This window comes from Peromyscus leucopus, chromosome 19 (genome assembly GCF_004664715.2).
Source record: "Peromyscus leucopus breed LL Stock chromosome 19, UCI_PerLeu_2.1, whole genome shotgun sequence".
Taxonomy (NCBI): domain Eukaryota; kingdom Metazoa; phylum Chordata; class Mammalia; order Rodentia; family Cricetidae; genus Peromyscus; species Peromyscus leucopus.
The window spans coordinates 57,851,700-57,874,829 of record NC_051079.1 but is presented as its reverse complement, the minus strand read 5'-3'; the positions used below and the strand labels follow the sequence as shown (position 1 = coordinate 57,874,829).

The 23,130-nt window shown below is 37.2% G+C and overlaps 1 protein-coding gene across 1 annotated transcript; it reads left to right on the top strand.

Moving 5' to 3' along the window:
- Window positions 1-590: 590 nt before the first annotated feature.
- Window positions 591-20,406, top strand: LOC119086224 (A-agglutinin anchorage subunit-like). Its single transcript, XM_037196921.1, has 4 exons — window positions 591-742; window positions 9,858-9,993; window positions 14,432-14,596; window positions 19,565-20,406. Exons 1-4 carry the CDS (start codon window positions 591-593, stop codon window positions 20,060-20,062), a joined length of 951 nt encoding a protein of 316 aa, XP_037052816.1. The 3' UTR covers window positions 20,063-20,406.
- Window positions 20,407-23,130: the final 2,724 nt, after the last annotated feature.

Sequence of the window (23,130 nt, the reverse complement as noted above, 5' to 3'; positions counted from 1 at the left end):
GTGCTAGTGTTACCATAAAAAACAACTGGAATAGTTATAGTATGTTTGGCATATAAAGTGGGGAGTAACACTGGTCCAGTCATTGCCCACAGGACTCCTAAATAATAATTATTAAATAATATTTCCTGAGCCTAGAGTGATTATTACAACAAATCACTATTACAGACAGAACAATAACACTGAAAACGAGTTCAGCAGCCCACTACTCTGCCGCCATCCCTAGTCTCACAATAGTCAAAAGATCCACACCAGCTGAACACACAGCCAAAGCCAGGCCTCTGCCATCTCTATGAACATCAGGACTCATTTAGTCCATGTGCACAGGAACCGCTGCTCTCACTGCAACTAAGTCAATGACTACAGTAATCGCCAGTCTGGTAGCTGAGCCTCAGCCCCGTTCCTTTCCAACGAATTCATTACCAGGAGTGGGGATGGCGACTTTACCTTTATCTGCTACTGCAAAGATCACTGGCACTGTCACCTCCATATCGACTGGGTCTGCTACTCTAACACTAACCACTCCTGCTTCAACAGAACTCTCAGCAACCCGCCCATAAATGAAATCTAAAAATAATTTTACTTCTGTGGCAATGCAACAGGTTAAAAAAAAATTGCGACAGCAACCACACAAATCTCTGATCACGGAAAATGTGATCAGCAGTTGTCACTTGCCTCCACCACCATTTCAGCTCACTTACTACTACTCAGAACAGCAGCCAGACATCATCCACACCGGCAGCCAGTCTGCACGACGGCATCAGCTGAACTTTTAATCCTAATGGAAGTCATAATAATAAGGATATATGTAGCACTGGATCAGTCCTGGAACAATTTCTGTTATAACAAGTACTGCTACTGTAACTAAAGCTGCATCTACCAGAGCAACCAGGATTGTCACCAGAAACAGTTACCACCAATAGCTAAATCTAGAGGCTCATTGGATATCATCATGAGTGTATTGCCAAAGTAGCTATTAACGTTCATGTCAACTACCCACTCCTTTTCTTTTTTAAACTACTTTTTCCTGAAACTACAAATACAAGAGTTTCTTTGGGGCTGATATATCAGTTTCATCAGCCACAAGAACTTAGATGGAACCTACAAATATCAAGTTCCACTCAAGTGACCACTGTAATACTGATGGCAGCTTTTTCTTTCTTTTTTTTCTTTCATTTTTCTTTATTAAGAAATTTTCTACTCACTCCACATACTATCCACAGATCCCCCCTTTTGCCTCCTCCCACCCCAGCCCTCTTTCTCAAGCCACCCTGCAGCCCCACATCCCCCAAATTGAGGTCTCCCATGGGGAGTCAGCAGAGTCTAGCACACTGAGCCTAGGCAGGTCCAAGCCCCTTCCCACTGCACCAAAGCTGTGCAAGGTGTCACACCACAGGCACTGGATTCCAGAAGCCTGCCCATAGACCACGGACAGATCCAGATCCCCCTGCCTGGGTGCCCCCCAAACAGTTTGAGCCAAACAACCATCTTCTGTATCCAGAAGGCCTAGTCCAGTCCTATGGGGGCTCCACAGCCACCAGTCCACAGTTCATGGGCTTCCACTAGTGTGGCCAGTCATCTCTGCACGTCCTCCCATCGTGATCTTGATGTGCCTTGCCTGCAGTATCTCTCCTCTCTCTTATCAATTGGATTCCTGGAGCTCAGCCTGGTGCCTGGCTGTGGATCTCTGTATCTGGATGGCAGCTCTTTCAACGGAACCTGCGAACACAGGCTTGAATAGAGTTCCAAGGGCCTGAAAGCTGACATCTACTTAATATATGATCACAGTATCAATCACAAAACTACCTTCTATAATTTATGCTACAATCAAAGCATCCACACCATTTTGTTGAACTGTTATCACAGCAGTTGGCAGATGGAGCAGCTCTGGTATCTTCTGCTGCCATGGAAGTGGCCGAAGTCATTGTCACCACTCTCAATCACTACCCTGGTGCTCTTTGCCTTCTGGACTTCTCCTGCTCTCATCCCTGCCTTTGTGGCTCACCCCAACTCTCTCCTGGTGTATCACGACCACCCAAGGCTTGGCTAGGGCTAGGATTGGTGTGGTGGAGGGATCTGATAACATTAGCCCATTGTCAGTGTCCCAGCGTCACACAGGCACCCAAAGCTGCCACTTCTCTGCCTGTTAGATCGTATTTCCATTTGGACTGCATTTTGTCAAGGGTTTGATAATATCTAATATCACTAAGATTTTAGTTCATTGAGTTTAAATAGTATAATAATTAATCTTTAACAATGATTATCCAAGCAATTTGCTGAAAACTCATAGCAAAATTCTTAATAATATTGGTTATTATTCCTTATCTATATAATTCTTGTTTTGAGGAAATTAAATGGTCCAACAGTGGAAATGAAGATTTTGCTGCTAAGAGCATTTTGCTTTTTAGTAATAGCAATGAACTCATGCCATGCATTTTCTATAAACCCACACAGATTAATTTTAAGTGCCATTTAAGTACAATTATTATATTTTATATAGTATATATATAATTGTATGTATTAAGGCAACAAAGTATGGTACTTAAAATTAATCTGTGTGGGTTTATAGAAAATGCATGGCATGAGTTCAGTGCTATTATTAAAAAGCAAAATGCTCTTAGCAGCAAAAAATCTTAAAAAAACTTTTTTCCTTACAATTTTGCCGTTTAGCACCATAGTCCCTAGAATTGTTTGATGTTTTTTTAGGTAAACTTATAGTTACCCAGTTAAACATTAAACATGTACCAAAGGCCCAATTCCCAAAATACTGAAGGTTACACAGAAGGACCATTAACATAAAAGAGCCCAATAATAAGTAATTTAAAGATTTCTTGTTCACATAGAATTCTTGACTATTACAGAGGTTTAAATAGATGTTGTCATTTTTGGCCTCCTAGGTTCTTCTCAGCCCCACTTCATCAGAAACAAAGAGAGTAAGCCAGGAATAGTACATATTCATAAACACCTTCAGAGCTGATCCAATGCAGAGCCAGTTTTAAGTCATAAGGCCAATCAATAAAGTGAAGACTTTCTGCAGTGGGATATATATTACTAGTGAGCTTGGTGAAATGGATTCAAAGTCTAAAGTAGTTTTAAATCACTAAAAGTAAAATATTGTTTTAAGATGAGAAAGAGAAACATGAAATAAAATACTACCAAGCCTAATTCAATATGTGAAAAAAGAATTGCATTTAGATGTGCCATCTTATTTTACTCAGAAAATGGAAAAAGTATGGTGAAAATTTAAAAGATATATTCAATAGCTACAACAACAACAATAATAATAAATGCTAATGTTTCTTCAATTGGGCTCCATGAGAATAAGTTTTAATAATTATCATAGAATTTTATTGATATGTAAATAAACACTGAAGTTGTAATGTGTTACCCTTGAAAAGAAATACATAGAGCTATAGTCTGAAGATCGCACACTTCACTGGATATGCTTTATCATACTTCAGTGTTAAAAGTAAGAATACATCACACTTCAATGTTAGTTGAGGTCATGGGCATTTGGTTATATAAGCAATTGGCGTTTCTAGGTTTTGAGAAGCATTTAATGGGGAATATAAGCAAGAATTAAGAATAGTGATTAACTCTAACAGAAAGGACAAGAAGAGTTGGTGGATAACATGTTCAGGAAGACCTGGTTCTAATTATACACAAGGAGATGTTCTCTCTGAACTGGGTAATGGGAATGTGACTGTTTCCCAGATTTCATTACAAGAAATAGACCTGTATTCTAATACATAAGATGGTTCTTAACATGCATTTTCACAGTGGGGCTTGGGCATGTCATGTGATGTGAAAAATACATTAAAAGGGATTCAGAGGAGGGCAAAGTTCAGAAAGTCTGAATATTCATAGGTCATGGAAATGGTCTGAGATTTTATCCTAAGGGAATGAGGCAACATTTAGGCCATTCATCAGGATAGTGATTTAAGTAGGTCCATATTTTAAAAAGTACTTTCTGGCTACTTTATAATCAATGTCCACATTTCAACATCTAACAGAGCCATGACTATAAAGAACAGTCACCAATATAATCAACCATATTACAATTGGAATTACTTTAGGATTATTTGGAATCACTTTTACTGATAGTAGCTGCTATTTGATTGGATATTCCACTAGTGATTTTTACTTTCTTTCTCTAAAGGCTACTTTTATTTTTCATTTCTCAATTCATAGAATCCAGACCTGGTGGTAAAGGCCTATAATTCTAGATACTTGGAAGGCTGAGGCAGGAGGATCTCAAGTTAGGGCCAGACTGGGTTATACAGAGTGAGTGAAGACCAATCTGGGCAACTTTTGAGACCCTGTCTCTAAAGGAAAAGTAAAGAAGAAGGTTGTGGGTAAATTGATCAGTGATAGATGGCTAGCCTAGCATGTATCAGGTCCTGTGTTCAATTCTCAGTGCATTAATCAATCAATCAAGCAAGCAAGCAACCAATAATCAGTCTTACATTCTGTTGACTTCCATTGTCTATGCCAACTAATTAATCTTTCTTTTTGTTATGCTCACACTCTACCTCTAGACTGAACATTCTACTGTATTTCTCTCTGTAACCCTGGCTGCTTCTGCCAAGCCCTGTTAGTCTCATGGCCTTCATCCATAGCTTCCCTTAGTCCTCTTTTCCTGTGCATGTGTACTGAGAGCCTTTAAGCTCAGGATCTGAATTTGCCCTTTCTCAATCATGACCATGCTCATTCCCCCTTTGCTTTCCTAATAAGGTGATCATTACCTTTATAATTTATACAGATATAGGTTTATTCACACTGTATCTTATTGCCCCGCCCCACTGTCCCTTCTCCACTATCTCCTCAGAGCTGAATTTACTGTAACTTCCTCCAGTTGTGCCTCAATTTCCGCCAATGGCACATAGAGAATCCTTTTCCAGAAAAGGGTTCTATGAGCTGCTCCAGCTCTGGGGAGCTGCTATCCTGTCCTCCATTCCATGTAAGGCCAACCTTGAGCTCTGAGACTGCTGGATCTGACTGTACACTGAGCCCTAATAGAGCTGTAACCTCCCACCCCAGCCTTTGTGTCCCACTCTCATCCTAGCTTTAGAATTATCCAAACCTGATGATAATCCACATATGGTCCTGGACCATATCAGCACCAATTTCTTTCTAAGAACTGAGATTTTCTTCAGTTTGCATCCTGAGTTCACATTCTAATATCCAGTCCATTTGTTGCAATTGATTTTACCAAGTCCAAGAACTCTGTCTCCTTTTTTATGTCCATTACTGCACACTCTCACTTTTTTGGTGAGTGAACCTTAGTTTCTGGACCAAGACACCTGCAGTCCTTAGAGAGCTCCATCTGCACATGTGGCTGTCATTTTCCCATGCTCTGTGAACTTAGGAACAGTTGTGTGATACACAGCAGAGTTTGCAGGGCCAATATGAATGATGAGCCGTGTCTCCACCCTGGGAGTTGCTAGTTCTTGTAGTTGACTTCTGGCATTCTTTAGTCATCTGAACAGCTTTAATTTATGACACTACCACCCTGGCTTGGTTTTCAGGAAACATACAGACTTCCTCCATGGACAATATTCCTTTTGGCTGGAAATCCTGCTTGGAATAGAACATGAACATCTCCAAACCAAAGGTTCAACAATTGTACATATGCTCTTTATAAGTGAGATCAAACTCTGAGTTGTCCTTAAATTCCTCCCCCTAATTCTTAGGGCATGTGGTACACATTGAGAAATTAATAATTGGCTATCAACAAGAAATATATGAAGAAAATCTTGTAAACGGTCACAGAAATATTCAAGTCTCATCAGAAAAGTGGGGATAATAATTCTTATAGGTATTTTAAGGATTAGATATAAATAGTATCCTGCACACACTCTGGAATAGACATAAATGTCTATAATTTTAGTAATATTTTAATCAAATATTATGCCACAGACACCATTGCAACCATTGCCATCAAACTATTCTTGTTTTATTTTTTAATAGACTTTATTCTTTAGATCATGTTTTAGATACATAATTTGAGTGGAAGGAACACAGAAAAAATATGATTACAAAAGTATTTGATCGATTATCCCATATTTAGCAAGCCTCTGGCACTACTAACATACCCAACTTGAGGGTACATTTCTTACAACTGATTGAACCTGAATTTTATTATTTTCACATCCCATCTTTTCTTGAGACAGAATCTCCTTATGTAGCATGAGATGGTCTATACATTGTGTACCCAGTTTGAACTGAAACAGTGACAATCATTCTGTCTTAGGATCTCAAGTGCCTAGATTACAGGCATGTACTTCAGTCACATTTTTAAATTCCAGTCATAAATGTTTATTTAATATTTGAAGTCTTTGATGAAGTAGCTCTTCAAAGCAAAAAGAATAAAACGGGACATCATTATTTCTAAATAGCTGTCAATGTTTCTCATCAGAATACTTTCCGGCTTCTAATTAGGGCCTATAGCTCACATAGACTGTAACAGTTTTATTTTGAGTGGGAGGAAAAGAATTTGGGACTCATAAGGAAGGAAACTTTTTACGTAGTGGGTTGCCCTAAGGTGGAATAACAGCCCTGAGAAAAGTCACAAATTCGTTGACCTGGTCAGTGTGATCGAACACAGATGAATTATACAAATGTCCCTTATTTTCTTGACTTTGACACTTACTTATTACTAGAGTTTTTTCTGCAACTCAACAGACACATATAACAAAGCTGCCCTGTACACAAATAAAAAAGCAAAACAAAACATTTTCTTTGATTAAATTAAAATCTTACATTTAAAAATATTCTTGAAAGTTAAGAGCCAAAAACTCAGTAAAGACTAGAGTGTACACAGAATCTTCTTCAGTGTATGCTGGCTGGCTTTCCAGGATCCAGTCAGTCCTGGGGTGTGTTAGGTGCTTCATAAGCAGCATGAAATAACTGAAAATGATGGAATGGTCTGATAATATAACCATCTTTAAATTTCTAAGAAGATTTTAGATTTTTATATTTGGGATTAGGTAATTCAGCTATATGCATAAGAATGTGTTTTTACCCCAAGTTTCTGTTTTCAGTATGGCTGATTATTACACTATCATCATATTATTTGGATTTCTTCTGATTGAATCTCTCCTGTATATACTAACATAGTAAGAACACTTTGAGGGAGTTGTAATAAAATCTATATACAATTCAATATTAATATTCAGTTTAACTTCCAATAGCTATGTCTATGTGATAATTTTGATAGGATACATCATAAACATAGTTTTCCTTGTCTTTGTTTCACAGGATCTTTCATACTTGAACTAATTGAGTTGGATGCTGGTATTTTACTTATGCTTTGAAATTCTGTCTGAACCTTTGATTGTATTGCTAAACAAGGCAAGCAAAAATGAAGTAGCTTTATCCCTTTCCTTACAGTGTTTCTCAGGTCATAGACTCAAGCTCTCATAAACCAAGGGAGTAATCAGAGAACTTAAGAAAGAAATTTTCTGAATGACACAATTAGAAACATAGTTTGAACTATACCTTTGAGACAACGGTGGTTACCCCTCTGCTAAGTGACTGATAGATAGGCTCCCTATGTTTTCATCTCACCAACAAAGAACAGCCAACTGTCAAAGACTTTGTGCTACCCTAAAAGACATTTAGATTTCCTTTAGGATGTAAATCCAGCTTGGAACAAAGATCTTTCAAAGACAATTCTGACAGGGCAATAGGAGGCATCCAGTCTCTCTGGTCATACAGCAATCCAGGTGTGTTCTCTTTCTGATGACTTCCAGTGGAAACATGTAATGAATTACTAACTTTCATACTGAACAAATAGCCTTTGTAAGATTAAGAAAAGTCAGATTTTTTAACCTGGAATATTTAACTATAATCTGTTGTTTTAGTTTTCAATTACTCTTAAAAAACAAAAAACAAAAGAACTACAAAACTGTTTAGGGACTGGAGAGATGGCTCAGAAAGTCAAATGCTTGCTCTGCAGTCATATGACCTGAATTCCAATGGCCAGCGCACATATGAAAAAGCTGGGCACAGCAGTGTATGCCTGTGACCACACAGCTGGGGAGATGACAGGAGGGTCCCTAGGGCTTGCTAGTCAGCTAGCTAATCTTGGTGAAGTGTGCTCGAGGTTGAGCTAGAGATCCTACTTGTTTTTAAATTAAGGTAGAAAGGGATTAAAAGGGACACCTGATATCAACCTTGTACCTCCACATTCACACCTCTGCATGGAATGCACACCTATACAAACATGCACGTGAGTGCATACAAACACACACACACAGATACACAGACAGACAGACACACAGACACACATACACAATGTTTAAATTTTCCAAACTTTTTGAATCTTAAAAACTCTGTCAATTAGAGATTGTGTGAATTTCATTCTTTACACCGCAATTTAGTATGAGGGTGCCGTGAAAAGGGATAGAGTTTTTTCCCTCATGTTTTCCAGTTCAATAATAAATGTTAGTGCAGAATAAAATTATAATACTGTGCTAGAGAAAATATGTTAATTGTGTGTCATTTTTAATACCGTGCCATTTTAATTTTCTAAAAAAAAAGTCATGATTCAGATTATAGAATCTTCAACCACTGGGTAATGCTTCAAAATGAGTAAGTTGGACTGCAGAGATGGCTGATATCAGGCAGCTTGTAACACCAACTCCAGGGGTCTGATGTCTCCTTCTGGCTCTGTGTGCATGTGCACTCATGTGGACACACACACACGTACATACACACACAATAAAAATAATAAAAAATCTTTAGAAATTGTTGAGTCATCTTTTTGAGTTTCAACTTTTATTAGAATATACATATATAATTTACTGTCTCAGCCATTTCTAAGTGAATGGTTTAGTGGTACTAAGTGCATTCCTAATGGGCCACTGTCACCATTGCCAGGACTTTTTATCCTTTATATCCATGAAGTAAGACGCCTTCACTCCCCTCTTCTCCTAGCCCCTTGAAACACATTTCATGTTATGTTTCTAATGATCTAAGTACTCACATGAATTTGAGAATCTAATAGTGTTTTTTTTTTCTCAGAGACTGAATGATTTCACTTGCATAATGCCCTCAGTGTTCATCTATATTCTAGCAAGTTGTCAGTGCCTTTATTTGCTCTTAGAAGGATTTCTTTCACTTTTTCAAATCTTCTATGGTTTCATGTGTTCTTTCTGTTCTGAGGTATGAAGCTATGTTACTTTAGCTGCTCCACTAACACTCCTAAAGATACTGAATGTGCTCACAAGGAACATTCCAGCGAATCAAATGTTTTGAAAACAAACAAACAAAGAAACCAGGATGCAAGGTTGTACAGAAAGGGCAGGATGAGGTCCATCTTGTTTGCTACATAAATTATTGCCTTAGAAAAATACATGGTATGCCTTCCAAACACTATTATGACTTGTTGAGTGAATAAGCCAAGAAAAGATTTAATGCTTTTTCAAATTGAAGACAAACTAGGTTTGTATGTGCATGCATGTGTGGTGTGTGTGTGTGGAGGGGCAGGGGTGCCATGATACGGATGTGGAGACTAGCATGCAACTGTGGACTTGGCTCTCTTTTCTTTTTACCTTTATTCCAAGGACGATCTCAGGTCCCCAGGCTTTCACCTTTATCTGCTGAGCTCTTTTGCATGTCCCAATCTAAAACATTTAACAACAGTAACAAATCGCTCTAAAGCCTTTTAACATTTCATTATTCATTTGGCATTACAGCACAGGGAATTGATACAAATACATTTTAACATGTAAATTGGCTGAGTAACTGACAGATTGGTATCCAGACATAAATGGAAAAACTGAAAAGGTAGCTGTCCCCATATACATAAGAGATGGTGTAAATAGTGATCTGAAAGCATCCGTGCTTCATCCTAGAAAAGTGATGGTGACTTTCACATCAGAAGTTTGGTCTTGGCTTTCCATTGATCCTGAAATAGAAGGCAAGTACCTGAATGAGAAGGCCAACAAAAATAATATGGAAAACGTTCAAAGATTTTCTGTCATGAGTGTTGTGAGCAGATTCACAACAGTGCTGAGGGAGTATGAACCTTTTGTCTGTCTATAATTAACACCTCATTTCCTCCTCTAAGGTGGATCCCATTCTAATGAATAATTACGTATTAGTTACTTTAATCCACGCCTGCATAGATGCATCCTAGTGACTTCCACGGTGTGCTTTTATTATTTCTCCTGGCTGCAGATATAAAGGACAATGGTCTGTGGAAAATATTCTTGGAGTTAAGCTGTGCAATATTTGCAGCTCAAGAATGGACAGGAAGCATGGAAAATATGTAGTGAATATGGAACACCCTGGAAAACAGTCAGTGAGTATTGCCTCTCTATTTTGATATTTTGCCTACATTAAAATCTTATTTTCAATGTTAACAACCTGACATTTCTTTGCTATTATGTAGTCAAGATCTTATCACTGTATGTCTCTCCAAAAGGAAGTCATCCTTTATTAGCTGCCCTGCTCCTTTTTTTAGTGATGTATCTTTTAAATTCCATATTAGACATTGTTTTAAGTATTTATAATTGCAAAGTGGTAAGAATGTCCCAATGGCTGTGATACATAAGTTAATCTGGTTAACTCTCACTGTCATCTGAACATAAAGTCTCAATGACATCATTTGTAATTTTATTTTTGCAACTTAATGTTTGAGGTTTTATGTTTGATCTGTAGGCCTGTGAGACTGCAAACAGTGAAACACACAAAACTTTGAGACTAGACTTTGATCCACCAGGAACTGTTACTAAAATACAAAAGATGTGTAATTTTCATTAAATATTGATAAAATAGAATACCATTGGGAAAAACCTCCATGATTACGTAAGTTAGGTATTTCAATAAGTATGAAATTAGTGAATTGATGATAACAGCTCAATGTTTAAGGAAGAAAATTAAACATAATCCACTAGGTACATTTGAGAAAGATTGAACTTACTCATTAGCACATACTTATCTTCCCAAATGGTGGAAAGCCAGATATTAATATTACATATTATTGAGAAAGAAATATAAACATAGCTGTTTCATATAAAATAACATTATTTACCCTTAAATATTTTCATACCAAGAACTAAACCAGTAGTGCATGGTTTTCACAAATGCTTGTATGTATGTTTGTATCTGATTAGATAGTCTTTGGTATCAGAACAAAGAAGGGCCTATTTTGAAAACAAAAAATGAAAAGTTAAAATTTCCTGCCTAAAGAATAGGTGAAAAGAGTGTGAAGAAATATTGCCATGACCACGAGGAGCTGTGGCAATCACCCTGCATGAATCATTTATGATATAAATCAGAGGTGGAAGTTCTGCTTTTCAATCAGTGTTTACTGAGAAAAAAAAAGAACCACTGGAAGACTTTTCATTCCTGCATACACAAAATATTTTTTCCTTTTTCAAGATGTCCAAATGTCCTGATGTGAATACAATGGCTCCTTAGCTATATTCGTTATATTATATACACATTAATCTGGATTCATTGTCTTGATTTCTGTAGATGAGAACACATTTGAATGTTTTTTATACATATTGCCTCACATTCTTCTTATAGTGTGTATCTGGAGAGTAACTGTTACATTTTATTATAGACATTAATTATTGCCTTCAATAATTTTATAAGACCAAATTCAAATGCTGTAGCTTAAAAGTTGCTGACAGATAATAAACAATAAAGAAGGTGGACCTTGTGTTATTTTCAGTTAGGATTACAGGCCTTAAGTCAGTCCTTACAGAGTTAGGAGATGCCTAAAGAATTTCCTCTGCCAGTTACAAGTAGTACATGATAATTGCCTCTGGTTATTGCTAATTAATGCCAATTATATGATTAAACTATACCCATATTCTTTAGCTACTCCAATTTTGTAGACAGCACCTTTACTAAGAACCAGAACAACTTAACTCAGTAAAATGGTCTTTGCATAGCTGAGTCCAGATTAGAGATGTGTCACTGTAGTGTGGACTTATCTGTCACCTCTTTTGAAAGGGCTATCATACAAAAAGGGCCAAAAAGTTCTGAGAAAGAAAATAACCCACTGAATTGATTTTACATTGCCTGCAGTGTGTATTAAATTAGTTGACTTTGTCAACCACAGCCAGACTAAATGAAACCAATGCAACAGAACCAGGTATATTTTGGTCAAGTAAGTCCTTATCCTCCTCAAATGTACCTAGTTAATAATAGCGAGATTTTCCTCATTAAACATAGAGCTGTTGTCTTAGTTCTTTGATTTTGTATTTACAGAAATACCTAAGTAATTAGTTTTTGTACAGAGAATATTATATATTGTCAATAATTGATGAAAATTTTGTACTTTTTGTGATAGTTTTTAACGTGTCAGTGGCTTCATACAAATCTAATCTGAAAGTTTTTATTTTTATTTTTTTGTAGTTTGAAATTTTTAATGGTGCTTACCAGTCGGTTGGCTGTTACTTCTTTATCTATTTAGTAATGGGTAATTAAATCAATGTGATATAAAACAATTACTAGTAATACACATAGTAATAAAATCATTAATCCCACAAGAATAATGGCAGTTAACAGTGAATGAATGCACACTATGCTAGACATTCATTCTTTGTATCACTTTATACTATCTCATTCAGTCACCCCAATAGTTGATTATTGAAATAGAGTGAGGTCAGATAACAGTCCTAGTGAAGAAGTAAATATAATTTCCTATGAGATGAAGAGTCTCAGATAATTCACATATATAAATTTCTATATTTTGGGGTGTGTGTGTGTGTTTGTGTGCATGTATTATATGGTGCCTACAAGAATATGCTGGCATGCATGTCCATATGTATTCCCATGGAGATCAGAGCAGGACACTTGGCAATCTTCTCTTTTGCTCTCCACTTAATTATCTTGAAACAGATTCTTCACTGAATGAGAAGCTCACCAGTTGGCTACACTGGCTAATCAATGAGCACTTCAGATCAACCTATCTCTCCTCCCATTGCTGGGGTTACAGACAAAAGACCATGCCCAACTTTTTCAGTGGTTGTTTGAGTTTTAAATTTGTGTCTTCATGATTGCAGGCAAAGTGTTCTTACATACTAACTCACCTTCCCAGGCTCATATTGGTTTTTTTTTTTTTTTTTTTTTTTTTTTTTTTTAAAAAAAAAAAAACAGTCTTATTCTTCAGTTCAGGCTTCCTTCAGATTCACGGTAATCCTCCACTTTCAGTCTCCCAAATACTATGATTACAGCCACTACTGTGTTTTTGAGTTGCAACAAAAACGTTTGCCCAACATCCATGAATCTATTTTATTTTCACATTCACTTTGCCTTCTTCTCCACTCTTCAGTCCACATTTTAAGAAAACTCACTGCCTGAAAGCTTTTGTCCACAAACCCATTCATTTAAAATTCCCATCTACCCTTCCTTTTCAACATTTTACAGTTATAGTGACTATTCATTATCTTTGAATTTTCTTGGTCTCCATTAGCAAGTACATTTCTTGAGAATAAAAACTTTTGTTGTTGTGATGATTTTTTTCTGTTTACATATCTATGGAATGTATAGCAAATACATATCATAAACACAATAAACTCTTCTGTTTGGTGTCAATTGCGTGAAGGAGTTATCCTGAAAATTTTTGATGAGTGAAGAATAATAACTACCATATATAGTGTGTCAGCTTATGTAGTTGGAAGTTTTCCTGTGTCCCACCCAGTCCACAGCTACTCAGACCCCAGTAAACACACAGAGGCTTATATTAATTAAAACTGCTCATCCATTAGCTCAGGCTTACTACTGACTAGCTCTTACACTTAAACTCAGCCCATTTCTGTTCATCTCTACATTGCCATGTGTTCTTTGGCTTTACCTGTGTGCCATTACATGATGCTCCCTGGATGGTGGGCTGGCATTTCCTGACTCAGTCTTCCTCTTCTCAGAATTCTCCTTGTCTGCTTATCCCGCCTATACTTCCTGTCCTGCTACTGGCCAATTAGCATTTTATTAAACCAGTGTACAAAAGCGTTATTCCACAGCATTCATATCACAATAGCATACTATTCATAGTCTGGCACAATGGGAAGGACAGTGCCCTTAACACTGTAAGGTCTGGGCTCACGAGGTTGCTCTTGTATTGTTATAACAAATCCTGTAACTCCTTTTGCTTCAACATTCTTCTTCCAAAAGGACCTGAACAGGCTATACCTGATTAGCTGTGAAAGAGTATAGATGTTCTACCTGCCAAGGTAGTTGCAACATGAACATATTTAACACTCACGTAATATAAGGAGGAAGATGGATGATACACATTCCTCGAAATCAGATTAAGTATAGTAAGTAATAGTCTATCTAGAGTTTTTGTTCTCAGAGAGTAAGAAGATATTTATTACTTTCTAAGGTCACACTTCATTTGTTTTTGATAGGAGTGTTTAATTATAGAATTGTAGCCATGGCATTTTTGCTCACTTGTGTTTCATCTTTGTAGTCAAGCACTTGTACAAATGGCCAGGAAGCTCAAAGTCATGCATGTTGGTGTCTATTTTCAAATGATGTAACTGGAAATGCATCTTCTAACTTGTCTAGAGTCATGGTGAGCCCAGGAATCCTTGCACGTTCTGAATGTCAATCCTCAGAACCATGCAACACACAGGTAAGGTCTGCTGTTGTTGCTTTTGGCCAGGTTAGGATATGTTGTACAATGATATCCACTGAGTCTGTTTTTTTCCCACATAATATGGTTAGGAAATTGTCTATGTACATATTGTATATTTGCTGTATATTCAGTATGATTACAAAAGTCACTGTGAATCAATGCTTTGAAAGATTGCTATTTGATGATCTATTTTCACAGAACTAATGTTTTAGTATTGAAATCAAATGTTCACTATAGACAAATAAACTAAATAAAAATCAGAGAAAATACAATACGAAATATAAATATATGCTCCAAGTATACAGTTGGGGAGTGAGCAAGGAAGCAACAAAGTGTTTAATTTGCTGTTTAGGCTTTGGTAAGGAAATTGTCATGTTAACCTTCATGGATCCTACTCTATGGGTGACTGCTTGATTTTCTTACACTGTTTTCTTATGGACCTCCTAAAGCTATGTGTGACCATCTATTTGGATCTCTGAATTCTGACCTTGGTGCATGAGAGCTTTACTTAAAATACAAAGTATTATTTGGAGTGTATCCAATACCTTTGGAAGTCAATCTCAGCTTTTTGGTTCTTGACCCCATGTTCAATTGGCTAAATTACTTTTAAATCACAATTCTATCTCTAAGTACTCATCCTGAGAAAGAGGATCTTGACTATAATTGACTGGTGTTTGACAATTTGGCCGGTTCCCCAGTCTGACATTTCTTCTTTTCCCTACATAATCTTGCTATTTGAACCAGAACATAGACTTTGAGCCTAATATCTTGGTTGTTGGTAAAAATGTCAACCATTTATATTATGTCTGGGGCAGGGTGAAATAACGAATACAATTTGATGGATATATTCTCTTTGTACCACTTAAGTAATCCATAGCAATTATAGAATTGAAAGAGTTCTTAGTAACTTCTAATCTGCTGTTTTTTAATCCTGACTGCACAGTGGATTTACCTGAGGACTGTAAAACATGCCAAGAGCTGACATTAACCTTATCTTAATGAAGTCAAAACTGTAGGTTGGAGTTAGTGCAACAAAACAAACAAACAAACAAACAAAAAAACAAAACAAACACCCCATGTGAATCTGATGTGCTATCAGTAATGACATTGACTGACTTTAGCCCTTCATGTACCATTTAAAGCCAAGGAAAATAAGATTTTAAAGAGCTCATCATCTTTGCTAGAAGGAGCCAAAACACAAGAAGGGATTTTCATTCTTTTCTAACTTGTAGTATATTTCACTAAAGGAATCCTTTGAAATTTCTATAAGGCAGTGTTCTGGACCCCTGCGAGATGTGCATGGCTTCACTGTTACTTCCCCTTCTTCAGGCTTTTAAAACTCCAGTCACACGGCTTTTCTCAGGCTTGCCTTGGCTTTGATTGCCCTGTCTCTAGCTCTCATCTTGCTTCAGCTCTTTTGGTGCCACAAATTTTTTTTCCCAGAAAACACCATGGTTTACATCTTGAATTTAAGTCTCATTCCATCTCTCTGGAGACTATAAGTTTTAGATTCTATTCCTTAAGGGGCTTATTGTCAACCAAGTGATAAGAAATAACTTTTGATCTTCAAACTTCCGTTTCCAACCCCAAATTATACTGCCTTGAGAACTAGTGATTTTATGGATGTTATTTCTAATATTTACAACAAGATGATTTTATATAAATTTGTTTTAAGGGGGTCCAAGAAACTCCTCAAACAGAATAAGCTACTGCCATTTCCTTGGCTGCCTCCCAGAACTTGAAGACAAGACTCTATGGCTGACAATATCACATTTCTTTAGACACTGGATTTGGAGAAAGCCAATTAGAACTGATCTAGAAGCCTTCTCCCTTAGTACTAGCTCTCATAGTATTGGAAGGTGATATTGTTCTGGGACAGGCATTGTTGTGGTTCATAGAATTTACAACTGGGTAAGACTATTGTTTGATTTTCTCCCTTGAAAATATCTCTAGTGATACAATAGTGGCATTTTTATCTTCGGATAATCAACATCTGTCTAATTGGAATTGAATGCCTCTCAATAGGAGGCAATTAATACCTGTTATTATAAACATAGCCAATTACCCGTGGCTAGAGAGGTCATGGGCCATGAAGGAGAACTTATGACCATAAACACAAACTCTTGAGGAAGTCCTTTTTATTGTGTAACTCCAAATGTTAATCTTGAGAATAAAATGATGACTGTGTCCTTCTGGTCTTACTAGGGCCTAGGTAGCCATCTACATATTGAAAAACAGAAAGTTATAAAGGATTACTACTCTAATTTAATACATTACCTGACAATCAGCATTCCTTAGAGAACTGGGTATCCTAAGAATAATTTTCTAAGTCTCTACACTATATTATTCTTTTCCTAATGACTAGCATCTCCATTGACTAGTATTAAGTATTAGAGCAAAATTAAGTGCCAGTGGTCCCTGCACCCTGTAGTAGGGTTACTATTTGACATTATGTATGGTAGATGGAGGACAGCAAAAGTTTTTTTTTTTTATCAATGATAGGTAAAGAACAAACATAGCACACTCATCTGATAAACTTGCCTGTGCCAATGTCCTAATTTACAAGTAAGTGCATCGAGGAAACAGAGCAGAGGCCCATGTAATCCAAGGATGTTGCTCAAGCTCAAGGCATAGTGGAAGGAAACTAGGACTAGAGGATGTCAGAAGGGATGGGAGAAAGTGGACAATGCTGGAATAGGGCATAGTGAGTTAAGGGGCCTTAGCAAAGGGCTTGTATACTTCAGGGATGACTCCCCCCCAGCCCCATTCTAGCTAGTGGAACTGAATGACTGGGATGGGCAATATTTGATGAGACAGAGAAATATTATGTATGAATTGAAGGTATATTTGAGACATCAAAGGAGTGGTATCTGTATTCATTTGAAGATTGGAGGATAGACCTGAAGTGGAGACGACCTTGAAAGTCATTCAGTTATGTGTGTAAACCATGGAAATGATGGGACAGATTGAAGGGTGGAAGATTGGCCCTTTATTGCCTACCATTTGACCTGGAAATAAAGTTTCAGTGAAATATAGTGTCCTTCATTTTATACTGCATACAGAACGAGTACTTTCACACCAGTGGCAGATTGTAGTAACTGTGATAGAAACTGAAAATACATATGTAAAGAAGATTGCTGACTCCAAAGTAACACTGGACAAGATGGAACATGGGAGCATTAACAGTCAAGACTGAGCATAAATAATGAGCCTTCAAAAGAAATTGGGAAGATTCTGGGGAATTAGGAAGAAATCAAAGAGACTGGAATATCACAGAAGCAAATGAAAGAGATATGCCAAGAAAAAAAAAGAAGGAATAGTTCCCAAAAGGCAGTTGTTGCCAAGAGCTTAAATCAGAAGAGGGCCTGAACATGTCAGCAAGATCTTAGTTTGTGATTGTCATTGATGACATTTTCAGCGGCATGATGGGAACTGATGCCACATTGCATTGGGTTGAAGAATTTGTCTACTGCACGTAGACAAATACTGGGGACTTTCATTTTTTCAGAGAAGGGGAAAAATAGCTAGGAAGGTTTTGGCATCAGAAGGGATTTTTTTTTGTGTATGTGTAAAATGGGGCAGATTGGAACATTAGAAACTGAGAAAACTGGCAAGTATTCAATCTATGAGGAAGAGAGGGTAATCGGAACAGAAAGTTGCTGTAAAGGCTGGGGAGAGTGGCACACAAAGGAGAGGTAGTCACTCTCAGGAGCAGACATATTCCCCTGGCAGCCGTCAAGAAGGATGGGGAGTTGGGACTTCATAGACTTCATCAGTAGACGTCTGCAAAGTTTTCATTTGGCGGTTTTCGGATGCAGCAGGAAGAAATGAAAGTCTTGAATGGGAATGAGAAAGGATGATACATGCATGAGGGTGGATGGATGGACGTTATAGACTGGAAGAGAGAGGGGCTGAGAAAGTTTTAAAATATTGAGGCAATAGCTTAATCCGAGACATACAACAGGATGATAGAACAAAGCATGAGATCCTGAGGATGGTGACAGCACGTTAGGACTAATGTTACTCTTTCTAGGTGCTAGTGGACCAGCTCCAGAGAGAGCAGGGAGATTGATTTGTCACAGAGGTGACAAAAACTGGGACATGTCAGAGGTTCTTTTGGAAATAATGCAGCAGAAGGAGGATAAGGAGGGAGACTGTGAAATGTGGACTCATGAAGTAGCTGGTCAAGCTGAAAGTCATTATGGAACAATCGGACCAATAACTGTAAGGGAAGACACAGTGGTCACAGCACAGAATTCCTAAAGGCAGTTTGGGGGAAATGTCAACATCCAGAGGAGACAAAGAAAATGTCTCATTGAATGTATTTTTTGTTGTTCACATGATAAGACAAAAGTATATAAAGGATGGAGATTACTAGAGCATAGAGAATTTTAAGACAGTGAAACGACTCTTTACAATACCATAGTATTATACCTCCCACTCTCCTATATATGACATGAGTTTATATGTACACACACACACACACACACACTAAATTTTTTTATTTACCTTCAAGTAAAATGTGGACTCTGGGTGCTAAGTGTATATCAGTATGGGTTCATTAGTTGTAACAAAGCATACTATGGTAGGAGCTGTTGACAACTGGGGAGTTTGGGCTCCTTGGTTACAAAATGTATGTAGAGTATCTATGTATTTTCTCATCAGTTTTGTTGTAAATCTAAAGTTGCTATATAATCTAAAGTCCATTTTTTTTTAAATCAAAAGAAAATATAATGAGAAAAGAGATATTAATAGGTTTGTCTTTTTTCTAACATTGGGGAATTTCTTCCAACCTGGTTATAATCAGGATTTCAAAGTCAAAAGTTCAGATATTTAGTGATCCAAACAATGTTAATGCAGTAAGTTAAAAGAAATAGAAAAGATGATAAATCAAGCATTTTCTTTTATTACTAATACTCTAATTTATACTTTTCATAGGTGGCTGGAAATAGTTGTGGTGACTAGTCCCTGTGGAAAGTGTTCCTGGCTAGTCTATTAGCCTCTGTGCTAACAACAGCAATTGGGGTACTCACACTGAGCCTGGTGAATAGAAACAATTCCCCCATTGTTATCCAGTTACCCTCCAACACTGAAGCATCTACAGTTACTCCTGGAACAACCTCTACTACTGCTCAAAACATAGTCACCACTTCCACAGGGTCTACAACCACCACGACATCCCCTGAAACAACAGCCACAACAACTTCTACTGAGCCAGCAAGGACATCCACTTCAACCCAGCCAACAACCTCTGCAGCATCCACTGAAACTAGTGCCACAACGGCCACGGCCATAACTTCATCTGGATCCATGAGTATAGCTGCTTCAACCCAGACCACAACCTCTGGAGCACCCACTGAAATGTCAGCCAAAACCATGGATTCAACCCAGCATTTAACCACATTATCTACAGCTTCAAGTGAAACTATATCCACCACCAGTGTTACAGAAACCAACATATAACCCAGCACAGAAGAGGTCATGCACACCACTGCTGCTCCATCTGAAGTTCCTGACTCACAATTGCAACAGTTGCTTGAACCAAGATGCCACCACCTTAATAAGCCCTCTAATAGCGGAAGCTTCAATAGCGCTAGATGTTACTACAAGTAGACACAGCTGACAATCAAAACTATCATGGCTTTCTCCATCATTTCAATGGAACCTTTGTTCAACTGAATTGACAACTACTACTATAGTACTTCCGTTTAACCTGCAATGGTAACTTCTGCTTATCCTATAATAACAGTACTCTTTACTCTCCTTCACTAAGTTATAATCTCCATCTAGTCATGGGAGCCTGCAACAAACACCACTTTAGACTTAACAGAATTACTGTCAGTCATAGAAATAGCTTCTTGCCCATCAAGTACACTTTTAGTTATCACTAATATCCATCACCCTACAGTTACTTCCACACTGACTTTTCTCCAAACATGAATTGCAGTTATCTCTTCCATACCAGCTGAACTCAATAGGATGCAACTTGAAGAATAGTAATTTGGACCACTATGAATGCAACAATTATCCCAATTTTCACAAAACCAACATAGAATTTCTAAAAGTGCCAAAATTTTTAATATGACTGAACTTTTCAGTTATAAGAATCAGAACTTGATTCTGTAGCTCCAATAGAATAATTTTGTATGGGAAAATGATCCAAATGGTTCACTTAGGAGCTCATTACAAAGCTTCATCTAAAATTTAACAAAGTCAGGCACTTCGATTTTAGTATGTATTGCTTATGCTCATAACACTGCATTTCCCTGTGCATAAATTATCTGCATAAAATAGAAGTTTTTATACAGAGGAGATTTAGACAAATTTATTTATAAAAATGTAAAAATCTAAAGTAACTGTTTCCTCTATGTTGAAATTTGTGGTTTCTTCATTTTTCTCCACATTGTAAATACCTTCTAATAAATTGTATTATAATACACCTGAGTTTCTGAATCTGTATTTTAAAAGAAATAACGGACTTTCTTCAACTTTGTAAGCCACTCAGTTAAATGATATGTCTTGGCCCTGTGTCTGACAGCACTGATGGGGTACAGAGTTGTAATAGAGTAAGTGAAAAACACACCCATTCAGACTGTTCATTCATAATTTCAACATTCCTTTAACATTTATGTTACAAGTAATGGTGCCGCCAAATTACTAAATCAAGGTCTTTGGTTGGAACTCACAATTTATAATGTAACAAAAATGTAGCAGATGCTTGCAATGCCTATGAAAATTTGAAAGTCATAGACCCAAAGGTCAAAGACTAATAATGACATTGTCTGGAGTGATAAAAATTATCATTAAAATATTGAAAAGTGGAATTATGTTCTCAGCATGCAAGAAAAGCCCATATGTAAAGAAGACTATGAGCAAAAATTTATTTAATTGGTGCATCTATGATTAAAAAGGGCATGCTTCATTTATTAAATGGTAAAGGTATGTTTTAAAGAAAAAATAACTAAAATTTTAAGATTTTATGTAAATATTAAATAATTTAATCTTATACTTTGGACACAAGGGGATAGTCATTGGTGATATTGATAAATGTGCTATTTTATTTATATTTGCCTAGAAGTAATGACATTTCAGTAACTACATTACTTTGGGTAATAATTTATACTGTGCTTCCCTTCCTCTCTGATGTTATGATTGACACTATTGACATAATTATCTATCATACGTCAGTCTATCTCTCTTTTTCTATACATATAAACACATATATGGGAATTTCAAATCATGCACCCCAATCTGCTCACCTCCCAGTCCCTCCATATTTTTATCATTTTAATAATAGGTGCTCCAACTAGGATGAGATGATACCATTTTGGTAAAAGAACACAGTTCCAGCAATTGAAATTTACATTAAAATGGAAGATGGAGTAAGTGTCAAAGATTTGAAAATGAACAAGTAGTGGGTGTGAAGACAGGAGCACCATACCTAGAACGTTCTCAATCTTAACCCTGTTGATTGCCTTTTCATGCTGAATAATTCTGCAGGCAACTGTCAGATGTAGTGGAGCATGTCCAACAGCTTCTATGCCTCCTACTCATTAGGAATTGGCAGCACCTGCCTCCTGTTATGATGACCTAAAATACCTTCAATCATTGCCAGAATGTTGCTAGCTAGATTAAATGGGTTGAAAATACAAATACAAACCTTTTCTTAAACATATAAATATGAGCTTTTATAATGACAGTCATCAAAGTGAAAACAAAATGAAACCTAGACATGTAGTTCACCTGCCTTTGTGGCTCTAAACAGAAGATTAAAAACTATCTCTCTCTCTCTCTCTCTCTCTCTCTCTCTCTCTCTCTCTCTCTCTCTCTCTCTCTCTGCATGCGTGCATGCATTTTGCTTAAGCTGTGCCTGGCAGAGCACACATGTGGAAGTCAGAGAGTAGCTTTGTGGATTTGGCTCTAGACTGTGATGACGTGGGTGATGAATCCAAATTAAGATAGTCAGGCTTGCACACTGAGCATGCTTTACCTGTCAAGGCATCTTGCAGGCCCTAAAACAGAAGAGTTCACAGTGAGATTGAACAAGCTGACCTCAGGGCCTGTTCCAATGCTGTCTGGTGACTTTGCTTCTTTTTCATTCAAACAACTCTCATTAATAAGCTTATTATTGTAAGAACATGTTCTGTGCCCATCATTCAAAGCAGTCTTAAGATCTTAGCTTTCTGATCTGAAAAAAAGAAAGAAAGAAAACAAGATTAGAATGGATGAGCCCTGAAGCATCTTGCAGTCTCACTTTGGGAGATCCCCTAAACCGGATGAAGTAAAAAATAAGTTAACACCAGTACTACAGGCACTTGTCAGTATGCGACTCCTAGCCTGGTTCTGTTGGGTCATGGAGTCTGGCAAAGTCACCCCTGAGGAGGATGTCATCATCACTTTTGACATTAAGTGCAAACTGACTTCATAAATAAGATGTAAGTGCTTGCCTCTCTCCTTCGTTCTTAATGTCACTTGGCCTATGATGCTTTTCTGTCTTTTGTGATTATGACATTGGCAGTTTGTTGTTATGT